We start from the raw sequence: 12,064 nt of genomic DNA, 5'->3' as shown, positions 1-12,064 counted from the left end.
CAAGGAAAGGAGGAGTGATGAGGAAAACATCTTCAGACTGAGACTGAGAAGAAGCAGTGGGGCCAAGACTCAGGCAGGGAAAGATGCCAGAGACCAAAACAAAGAAGGAAATAAGTTACCCTTGAACTACAAAGATGAAAGCTACGAGTCGGGGCGCCTGGGTGGCTCAGTGGGTTAAGCCTTTGCCTTTGGCTCGGGTCATGATCTCAGGGTTCTGGGATCGAGCCCCATGTCCAGCTCTCTGCTCAGCAGGGAGCCTGCTTCCCCTTCTCTCTGCCTGCCTCTCTGCCTACTTGTGATCTCTGTCTGTCAAATAAATAAATAAATCTTAAAAAAAAAAAAAAGACGAAAGCTACGAGTGAAGCATGAGTGTGCGTGTATCACGAAAGACACAAAAAGGAAGTCAGAGAGAGAAAGAGCGCAAGTGGGAGAGGGAGAGAGAGAGAAAAGGGAGACGGAGAAAGGAGAAAGGGGAAGCTACATGGAAACATACACATACAGAGAGTTAGAGAAATAGAGGGAGAAAGCCCGCGAGATAGACTCAGAGAGAGGTAGAGGCGGAGAGAAGCCACCTGGAACATAGGCACCTTAAGAGCCGTGCGTTGTACAAAAGAATAAAGACAGAGACTAGATCTGTTACAACAGGTACTACACCATAACTTATCTCATCTGTGAATTCTGGACCCTATGATTATACCTGGTAGAGGCAGCAGATGGTCCAAGAGGAGCAGCACGAGAGAAGGACAAATGGACAATCACATCCATCTCAGGTACAAGACCTTTGAGAAGGACCACCCAGCTAGTCACCTGGCACATTATCCGGGGCCGATCAAACAGCTGGGGTGGGGGTAGGGGGTAGCAACCTCCCCTACTCTGGTATCCTCTAACACAACAGCTGTTTTATAAAGGGTTAAGAGGAAAGAGAGAATGCAAGACTCCCCTAAAAAAGGAAGGAACTAAAGTTGACTGAATGGAAGTCAACCAACACTTATGGAGTCCAGTGCATGCGGTGGGCCCGGTGTTAGAGGTGTCGGGGTTAGAGAGAAAAATAAAACAAGGAGGGAGACGTGAAGCTGCTCATAGACTCAAGGTGGGATACCCACAGGTTCGCCAGAGGGTCAGACTCTGGTGCTTCAGTACAGCAGCAGGACTCCTTCCCTGCTACCCCCCTCCCCTGGCCATGCGACTAAACTAGTCAGCTGAAGTCTAGGAAAACAATCAGTGAACCGTTTCATGAGTTCTGGTGGCAGGCGATAATGGCTGCCAATATATTCATAACTTAACCAGAAGAGAAAGCCTGGGGCTGTGTGCAGTGACAGCAATCCTTCACTTACCTTAATTACTGGGATTCCTATAAACGGTATTTTATACACTTTGCCTTTTTAAGGAAAGTTAAGAACAGCCTGTTTTAGAAATCTATATGCTTCATGGATATCTATACTACATATGAAACCATGAAGGCCAGAAATGATATTCCTACTGGGAACCTGAGAAAAGACGAAAATACCCCTCTCCTCTCCCTGGCTATTATTTGGGATTTTTCTCCCTCTTCACACTGTATTGTTGCCCAGGATTACTTCTTGCCTGTCAACCTCAGTGCCAACTGCTAAAACTGTGCCTAAGAGTAGACAGGCTTTGGGGGACCTGGCTGGCCTCAGTCGGTTGAGCAACCGAATATTGATTTCAGCTCAGATCATGATCTCAGGGTCACAAGATGGAGAGCCACGTTGGGCTCCATGCTCAGCGCAGTCTGCTAGAGATTCTCTCTCCTTCTTCCCACCACCCCTCCCCCCGCTTCTGCACATGCATTCTCTGTCTCTGTCTCTAGAATAGATAAATAAGATCTTAAGGGAAAAATAAAAGAGTCAACAAGCTTATAGGGAGGGTGGAGGTGTTTTCCCATTAGTAAAGATGGATATGACTACATTAACTCTGTTTTTTGTTCTGAGATGTTCTGGCTTATCTCCCAGTTCTAGGCTGGACTCTGGATAGCTAAGATGGCCAGAATAGCCACTCTGGATGTTATACTACAGTATCAACTACTTTAAAATATGATGAAGTAAGTTAGTCTTTCCATTCCAACAATGAGTACACTCTACAAATATTCTCGTCCCAACAGAAATGGAACCACCATTATCAAGGAGAAACAGACTGCCCTTAGGCAAATGACAATTTAGGAAGAGCGACTCACTATGTTACCATAGCAAGGCTTGTTCATGTTTTTGTACGTTATCAAGCTGCATTTCTCTCAAATATACACAATATGGTGAATGAGATCTCTTGTTCAAGAAAAAAAAAATCAAGGTCAGTTCAATGAGTGACTTAGACCAAGTTAGACTGTGATGCCCAAAGGAGAAGAGTATCACGGCAGCATTAACATGAGGAGCAGTGGGAACAAAAGAACACTGAGATTCAAACTGGTAATTCGGAAACTCTCTCAAACTTCAAAATAGCATTATCAAAGTAGGGAGACTTGATGAAGGCTTGTCTAAAGTCTAACACCCCAATTATGCCTGCTAATTCTTTAAAAACAAAAACAGAAACTACAACTGTTTTCAGGTTTCTACATATAGCTTCCCTAAACAAGCTCTACTCAAACTGACTATCCAAAAGACAGAAACAATGTTGTTAATACTACCTATCCCACATTTGGATTTAGTTTTGGTCTGACCTACCTAATTTTGATAGAACTATGTTAATCTGTAATTGATTCTCTCTCTCTCTTTTTTTTAAGATTTTTATTTATTTATTTGACAGAGAGACAGCGAGAGAACACAAGCAGGGGGAGTGGGAGAGGGAGAAGCAGGCTTCTCGCCGAGCGGGTAGCTTGATGTGCGGCTTCATCCCAGAACCCTGGGATCACGACCTGACCCGAAGGCAGACGCTTAATGACTGAGCCACTCAGGCACCCCCATAGTTGATTCTCTTTTAAATCATCACCACTCCATTATGCAACATCCAATAGGAAAAACGATTTTTTCTCTACCTCCTTAGTCTCACAATTGAGACGCTATTCGCATGGCTTATGAAAGCCTCACTTGAAAACTGTCCAAGCTGGTAACTATAAGCTGTACCTGTGCTTCCAGGTTAACGTATAGGAGAGCTGGTCTACAGTCACATAGAAAACGAATGCAGCAAAGTTTCTCAGCGAAGGAGGTGGAGGGGAGACGTGTGGTAAGTCATAGTGAAGTTAGAGGACATCCATGATAAAAACTGCTGCAGCTAACAGTAACAAGTCACAGTGTGCCTGGCACTGCTCTCGGTGCTCCTGGAGTTTTCTCCCGTTTAATGATCATGTTAATCCTGGGAGGGAGGTAGTATTCGTAGGCCTGTTTTTACAGATGAGGAAACTGAGGGGCAGGGGTTAAAGTCACACCAACAGAAGGTGACATTAATCAAGATGTCCAGGGGCGCCTGGGTGGCTCAGTGGGTTAAGCCGCTGCCTTCGGCTAAGGTCATGATCTCAGGGTCCTGGGATGGAGCCCTGCATCTGGCTCTCTGCTCAGCAGGGAGTCTGCTTCCCTCTCACTCTCTCTGCCTGCCTCTCTGCCTACTTGTGATCTCTGTCAAATAAATAAATAAAATCTTTAAAAAAAAAAATCAAGATGTCCTATTTCCAGAGTCCAACCTCTTAGTCACTAATGTTAAAACTCTCATTTAATAAAATAAGGCAATGGATGTAAATGAAAACATTTATAGCTTTAAAAACATTGTTTTTACTACTGGTTTAAAAATAATGAAGTTATTTTTACCATAGGGCACAGAAGCACTAAAACCTTGATACAACCCTGCCAGCAGGGTGAAAACTGCACCCCTGCACAGGTTAGGAGCACTGACGGATGTAAAACCCTTCTGTGACTTCCAGCAATAAACACCAGAGTTGAAATCCGATAGAACGGCCCTATTCTAAATTCTCAATGTTATGGTGATGCGCCACTTTATTCCAAGTGGAGCGCTCGGGGGTTTTATAAAGTACACATCAATACCCCTCACATCTAGATTCTGGGCAGTCCTCTTTGGGCAGCTGAGAGTATTAGTAATTAGTATTAGTCTATGTTACTAATTTTTTTTTTTTTTAAAGGTCCTTATTCCCCAGACAGATCTGCTGATGAGACTTAAAACTTGATGTAACTCTCCCTAAGTTTTTACTACGTATGATGCAAAGAAGATAACAAAGGACAAGCAACTGGCACATCATTTTAGCCTCTGACTACCATTATGTTTTTTGGTGGTAGCATAAAGGGTGTCCCTCCATTTCTTTCCATTCACCCTGAACGTACGTCAGACGGCACAGAGGTTAAAAACATAAGCTTTGGAGTCAGACTCTATTTAGGCCTAGATCCTGGCTCCCCCTCCCTGATAAGGGCTGCCCAGCACCAGGCAAGTGTTCCTCCTTTCCGGGGCTACAGCTTCCGCATCGTGGAATGGGAGCTGCCCCCACCCCTAAGGCTGACCGTGAGGACCGAGTAAGCCAGCATACACCAAGTGCTCAACCAAGTGCTGTGATACGGTAACAAGAGACAGTGAAGATGGCATTCCTACCAGAAGAACACAGGGAAAGATACACTACCTAATGTGAGGCATTTAGTGACCCAGCAGATTTTTTCTTTTACATATTTAATATAAATGCTGAACTTAAAATAAACCATTACAGATAATGCCAAATCAGTTTTCCTTATCAACAATCTCTCTTGAGAAAGCAAGCAAGCTAAAAAGTGTATCCAGAATTCTTTGAAATCTCGAATCTCCAATTAGAAAAAAGGAGAATAAGAACAAATCAAAATACTCACCATGGATCGAATGCTGGTTGTCTTTTTGAGTGGTTCGTTCCAGAACTGCTCTCTGATGGTAGCGAAGAAACTCTGGTTGATACATTATTTTCATGGAAAGAATTGTCTGGACGAGGAGATGGCACTAAACAAAGAAAAAGTCAGTCACTGATGTACTTTTTGGCCGAAGCAGTTCTTAACTGGTTATACTGCATTTTCTCTCACACAAATAAAAACAAGTAAATCAAAACCTTCCTCTGCCCTTTATATAATTTTTGTGTTTTCTGAGGGTGGAGGCATTCCAGGGAACATTCTCTCTCCCCCTACTGATTATCACATTAACTTGCAAGGGTCAGTTAACATCAGGCAGTATATATTCAAAGCATAAATTGACTTGTCAGTTGATAAAATGAAGAACATTTTAGAATATTTAAAAGTATAAATAGGACAGACCCCCTTCACCGTTTTGGCATTCTCTGAAACAGGCTTTCTTACAACATAGACTCAACTATGCAAAATCTATTCTCAGTGAATAGATTTTCTGAAGTGACTCTTTTAACAATATGTGTGCTAGAATATATTAACTGTGCTGTAAGACTTATACTTCGGAGGCACAGAGTCAATTTTGTATTTTTTTAAACTACATTCCAAAGAAATTAGGTTATTTGTAAAAACAAAAAAACAAACCCCAAAAAACAAAAACATTTTTAAGTTCTCAATCCAGGAAAGAACAGAAAGATAACCACAACATAAGTGGGTAAATACCTTTTTTGCTCTTTGCTGTTACTATCTTCTTCTGTCACTTTCTTCTTCTTCTTCTTTTTTTTTTTTTTTAATTTTATTTATTTGACAGAGAGAGAGAGTGAGCCTAAGCAAGGGAGCAGCAGGAGGACAGAGAGGGAGAAGCAGGCTCCCTGCTGAGCAGGGAGTCCCACGCAGGGCTCAATCCCAAGACCCTGGGATCATGACCTGAGCAGAAGGCAGATGCTTAACCGACTGAGTTACCCAGGTGCCCCTTTCTGTCACTTTCTAAGCTCGATCATAAATCAAAATATATTGCAAATTTCATCACAAAAGGAATATACAGGCTGAGTATCAAGATAAATGACACCATTTCATTTGCCTCTTGCCCAGTAGGACTAAAAACAGGAAGTATTCTGGAAATATCTGTCATTTCAATGATAACACTAAATCTTTACCCAGTTGGATTTAGAAGAATCACTGAAATGACAAATGTCTCCAGATGTTTCACCTGGTTAAATCTCTTCCTTCTATTTCTGGACTTTCTAAAATAAAAATGTTCTACCTGCCAAACCCTGAAGTGTATCACTTAAATGAAAAATGAGGGACTTTGCTGATACAAACTAATTTAATTCACTTGCAATCAAAACAAAATGGTCTTTCTTAATTAATCGAAACTTTGTTAACATTTTATGTTAAAGTATGTACTCCAGATCTCTATAGGAATAACACAGGTATGGTCCATTTTGGAAGTAAAACTCACAGTGACAGAAAAAAGACATTTGCTCATATACATTACAATATTTTACCTAACTTTAATCTGAATTAAAATTTTAGTCCTTTAAGATTCCAAAGTAACCACAGCATGAGAAAAAACCGGATGCACTAAAAGGCTTAATCAATGCCCTATGCTTTTTTCAAATGGGGCTGGGAAGGAACTAGTAGCCTACCTAAATCAATTCATATTTAGTCCTAAATAATACTTCTATACATTTATTTAGCTCAGGTTCCTAGTTGTCTCTCCAAATCAACAGAAGAGGGAAAAGTCAAGGGATGTGGGCGAGGGTGACTGCAGAAGGTCATGATGACTCTTAGGAGGCTTTAAGAGGCTGAGCCTATGAAACACCCAGGACCTTGCCCCTACTCTGGTGGGCTTGCTGTTAGTCTCCCTACCCGGGGACAGAGTTCTGGAGGGGTTCTCCCTCTATTGCTATATAGCTCTTCAAAGGCGATGCCCTTCTCTGTCAACATCTCCTAAATCCATACAGCCTCCAAAGCCTCTGTTTTAGTTGTCGGTTAACCATCGAAGTACATTTTTAGGGCTGTGCAAGCACACTTGAAGATTTTCTTTCATTCAGTCAACAAATATTTATGCAACTGTCAGGCAGTGTGCTAGTCAATGAAGGTAAAAGAGGAAAACATGATCAAGGGCCTTGCAACCTTGTGGGAGAAAAATGTAGACAAAGAATCAACACCATGTAGTCTGTGTCATGTTAGAGGGCTAGACAAGGAACCATGGTTAGAACAGAGAAGAAAACATGTCACTTTGGGTGGAGAGGGATGATATCATACTGCAGAAGACTTCAAAGTGGAACCTTAAATGGGACAGAAACAAGCTAACCAAGCAGGGGGAGGAGTGTGTTTCAGGATGGAAGAGCAGCAGCTGGAGAGGATGGCAAAGGCCAGGGAATATCCAGAAAGTCATCTCGGGGAATCCGGATTTTGTTGTGATGTCAATGGGAAACCACCAGAGGACTGTCAGCAGGTAAGAGATGGAGGACTGGGGGCAGGCAGCAGGTTGCCTTGCTCTGGTTTTGCCTTGTAGCATTTATTATCTTTTACCACTCTACATAATTTTTATATTTAGTGTATAGTCTTCTCATTGTGAGAATGAGAGCTCTGTGAAGGTGGAGACCTCTGGCTGTCTTGTTCACTGACATGTTCTAAGCTAGACCAGCACTAGGCACACAGGTGACATCAATAAATACTTTAGGACTTAAGTGAATGAATGAGTGGGAAGGCCAGAACACAGCTTCACAATTACTCCGGAGACTGGTTTGATGGCAACCCTGGGAAACAGAGATCAGCTGGGAGGCTACTCAAAGAACCCAAGTCAGAAGTCATGAGGGCTTGAACTAAGAAAGTAGGGCCCAAAGCAGGGAGAAGTGCTGGAAGGCGACAGCACAGACAAGGATGGCGCTGACCTGAAGTCAAGGCAGGAAGTGTAGTGGAAGGCATGGGCTGGAGGTACAGGGGAGGGAGGGAGGGGCGGAGAGAGAGAGAGAGAGAGAGAGAGAGAGAGAGAGAGAGGACCCTGGTGGGCGCACAGGGCTGGGCTTACCTCGGTAGAAACTACCAACTCTCCTTGGAACAGGGTCATTGTACAGGTGTCTATTTTCTTTGGGGGCGGTGCCGTCATCAGAGTGGGGGTCATGATATGCTCCACCCTGAGACAAGAAAGAGGTTTATAAAAAGTTAACAGTAGAGCAATGATGATGTGGCCTATGAACTTAGAATAGTAACTGATCCAGAATTTACTCCAGGATCTTTTTTTTTTTTTTGAAATAGATTTTATTTACTTGACAGAGAGACACAGTGAGAGAGGGAACACAAGCATGAGGAGTGGGAGAGGGAGAAGCAGGCCCTCCACAGAGCAGGGACCCTGATTCAGGGTTCCATCTCAGGACCCTGGGATCATGACCTGAGCTAAAGGCAGACCCTTAACGACTGAGCCACTGAGGCACCCCTATCCCAGGATCTTTTAAAGAGAAAACTCAGAATAATGGCATGAGGAAAACTAACTAACTTCTTATTAAACCAGTTTAAGTTATTTGTGGGAGACTAGGTATGAAGAAATTTTAAAGGATAGGCTGTAATGATGTCACATGACCACTCTTTATAGACAAGTTTTATCATAAAAGTTAGCAACTTGTGGAGAATTCAGACCTCAGACTTCTGCCTTGCGTGGAATGAAGTAGTGCCTTCTCTGGAAGATTCTTTACCAGAAGATCGAGCCACAGTCATCTCTGGAGGGAGCTGTTCTCCAGGCTGGAAGTCAAATTTAAAAGGATTTATAAGAGTGTCCTGTTCCTAGGGATGAAAATCACCTAAATCACCATGGGCTTTATTTGGCATAATTAGTACCTTCACCAGCTAAAATAAAAAATGTTAGTTGGCTAAAACACAAATTGTCCCATAAAAGAGTGAATCATCTGATGAATGTAAAATAATTCAAACAAATGTCACACAGATGGAAAGTGAAATTCTCATTAAAGTTAAGGCAAGCAAGGAAAGAATTACCCTGAAAATAGTTCAATTAATTATTAACAACAAAGAAAATTATCTTCCTAATATCTAGATAGTCATGGTTCTGTGCAGCACTCTAATTAGATTCTATTAGTTAATCCAAAATTTCTCTAGCAGATTTTTCCAAAAAGAACGATGCAGATCCAAAATTATTTTTCATTAAGAACTTAAATGGCAGATTCAGATGCAATCAAATGTTCTTTGGATAGATCATGGAAGAGAATCAGTACGCTTTATCACTTATCTTCAAATTCCCTAACTGCTGTAATTATATGTACTTAAAGTTTTCTTAATCTCCTCCAGTACTTGTATTTCATGTATTTTCTTAATCATGATCAGGACAGCACACATCTCAGGAGACACTGCCTATCTTTCAAGGAGGTGAGACACAAGCTAAGAGCAGCCTTGGTCCACAAGGGTGTTCACTGAGGGGAAAAGTGGCATCTTCTACCCTCGAGGAAAACAAGATTAAGGAACAAAACAACCAAGCCTTACTTAGATTTACACAGAGTCGTATCTTGAGCCTTACGTGATGTATCAAAAACATTTTATTTAAACTTTAAATAGGATTTGCTCTGTCTTTGTATCCCTCACTCCCTAAATGTACTATGAAAGAATATTCTGGACAGGAAATCGTCCAGGGTAGCCTTTCTTCTTCCTAATTTGTGATAAGATCTCATTTGAATTTTAGCATCTGCATACTTTACAAAGCCCTCTAGAAAACAAATGATTTATACCTAACTTAAACTCTTAAGTGAAAGTGCCAGTTCGGTCCCCTTCCTCTTGAAGGTGCCACAATATTTTGTAAGGGAGTGATTCTCACCATTTACTAATGGCTTTAGTCACTGCCATCTTTGTGCCTTTAAACTTACACTGTCTTGCAGCTTGGAACTGTACCTCCTGAACTGGACTTAAAATTCTGTAACAGTTGGGTCTGTGCTTAGCCCACAGTAACCATTTATAATTAGATTGTCTCCACCATGTTCACAGTGTTTTTTCTGGAACTCTGAGAACCAGTCCATTTGTCCTTTCTCCAAGTTGTAGCTTTTCATTTTTCTTACATCTCCTCTTTTATGCTACACTGCATGCTAGCACGCTCTACCTGGTTTTGACCTCCATCTAATGCCTACGGGCAGCTGCCAGGCTCTAGAGATCTTTCTAGGCCCTAGGGCTTCTCTCTTCTCTAGAGGGACTCCTCCAACCACTGTTTTGACTCCAATCATGGCTCCTCTGCCATGTGCCATTGCCTCTACTCTCAAGTATGCATCTCCTGCTCTTCCTCCTCTTACCTGGGCACCAACCAGTCTTTCCAACCTCATTGAGGATAGCTCTGTTTAGGGGCCCAGGGTCACTTCAGCCTCAACGGGTCAGCATGATACAGTGCAAAGAACGCTGGCCTAGGGACCTAGACACTGCCTCATGGTCCCAGCTCCACCTTGGACTATTTGGGTAAACTGGGGCAACCCACCTAACTTCTTAGATCCTTAGCACACTCATCTACAAAATGACTTTCGGCAAAAGCGACCTCAAACCTTGCATTTTTCACGGCAGCAACAAGGAACAAGTTGGAATCCCCACAGCACCCCATGCTGTTTAATGTCTCTATTAGCCTCCTCTTTCTTTTCTGCCCTTCTTTCCAGCCCTTCCTCAGGTCGACTCCACTTTCTCTCCCGGGTTAAGCCCCAGAAATCCCTTCTCAGACGCCACCTCCCCAGGGAGGCTTCCACAACCCCCGCCCGGACTAGGCTGTGCCTCTCTGTCTATGGCACAGTGGCCTCAAGCGCGGCACGGGCACACAGCCTCACAGTACCGCCACGACCGATCCCTGGCACGTGTGCCCCAACATGCACTCAAGAGTACAGGGGCTACACCTTTGTCATCTTTCATCTTTCTCAGGAGAGCCCACCATGGGGCCTCACTCGGTAAATACCGAACACATCCTCATTCTTTAACCATCCAAAACTTCTCTCTACATCCTAGCTCAGAGCAAGAACTTCAGCTGCTCCCAGAGCCATTTCTAACAGCTCCATTCCTGATCTTTCCCTGTTCTCAACTCCTATTTATAGCCAGTGCCACAGTAATTTGCTTCTTAATTATTTCACTGTTATCATGTATAATTTAATGTTCCCTGAGAGAAGAGAAGTTTGTCAAGGGCAAGAACCCTACCTCAGACTCTTTCGAGTGTTAAAAATCACGAAAACAGCCCCCACTATCACAGAAGCAGCAACAATTAAAATGTGCTGGACACTCTCTGCCAGGCACGGGGCACGGTGCTTTATATGCCATGTTGGAAGCTTATGACACGACTCAGATGAGGAATCTGAGGCGAACAGGGATTATGTCACTTTCCCAAATTTACATCATTTGAAGCAGACTATAGAACTAGGACACAAACCCAGGTCAGCCTGGTTTCCCAACCTGAGCTCTTAGCTACTTTGCTACACTGACTGCTCTGCTACTGGCAACCTCCACCCCATCTTCAGCACCCAGCTTGCTAAACCTCCTATTACGTATTCCATCCATATTTTCTGGAGTTCTGACACAGAACTGTCTGATGAACCTATTTTCATATCTTCAAAAAGGGAAATACTTCCCCTTACATCAAACTCTTCTCTCCTTCTGACACTGGCTTATCTCCACCCTCATTTCTTTGATGCAGATGAATATTTCATATCATGAAAATATAATTTAAAAAACATGTGTTCTGCTGTAGGAATGCTACTTCTTTTAAACAGGTTACTGTCAGCAGTTCTAGAGTTTGAAAAACCAGTAAGACGGAGGAAGCACGAGGATAAAAATATTGCCTTGAGATTTAAAAACAATCCAAAAGACTGCAAATTAACGTTTATTTTGGCCTGAAGTTAAATTTGCCTATAGTTCTAGGAAAATCAGAAATTTTTTAATTCAGTGAAAATATCGAGTAAGGTATAAGTAAAAGGGCCTGATTTGAGCAAATGTGGTATGGAAAGATTAGAGAAAATCTCTGTAAATCACACTAAGTTTTGAGAAAATTAAAAACTATCCCATATAATTGATGAACTCTGTAATAAATCAAAATAGGATCTTTCAAAAAAATATGCCATAAAGGAATACTTAAGAAGCAGATTTCTAAAAACAAGGTTTTTTGAGTTCTCTTGAATACTCAACAGTGGGCCTTCAATATTTTTTTTTAACAGATAGTCCTTCAAGTATTGCTCCCCCCCTCCCCAAAAAAGAAAGCACAACCTCCTACAGTAGGGAAAATTGCA

At 42.3% G+C, this 12,064-nt stretch overlaps 1 protein-coding gene across 4 annotated transcripts in view; it reads right to left on the bottom strand.

The window, feature by feature from the left end:
• CDKL5 (cyclin dependent kinase like 5) overlaps nucleotides 1-12,064 on the bottom strand; it is a 211,465-nt gene that overhangs the window by 17,500 nt on the left and 181,901 nt on the right. For all 4 annotated transcript variants that reach the window (XM_045089345.1, XM_045089346.1, XM_004758930.3 and 1 more), the window contains 3 exons: nucleotides 8,457-8,558; nucleotides 7,852-7,957; nucleotides 4,791-4,914 (listed from right to left, as the gene is read on the bottom strand). In XM_045089345.1, the coding sequence (XP_044945280.1) occupies nucleotides 4,791-4,914; nucleotides 7,852-7,957; nucleotides 8,457-8,558 (332 nt within the window). The remainder of the gene's footprint in view (nucleotides 1-4,790; nucleotides 4,915-7,851; nucleotides 7,958-8,456; nucleotides 8,559-12,064) is intronic.

This window comes from Mustela putorius, unplaced genomic scaffold (assembly GCF_011764305.1).
Source record: "Mustela putorius furo isolate JIRA1106 unplaced genomic scaffold, ASM1176430v1.1 tig00003836_pilon_pilon_pilon, whole genome shotgun sequence".
Taxonomy (NCBI): domain Eukaryota; kingdom Metazoa; phylum Chordata; class Mammalia; order Carnivora; family Mustelidae; genus Mustela; species Mustela putorius.
Note: the sequence above shows the minus strand (reverse complement) of the source record. Positions and strands in the feature narration are given on the sequence as shown.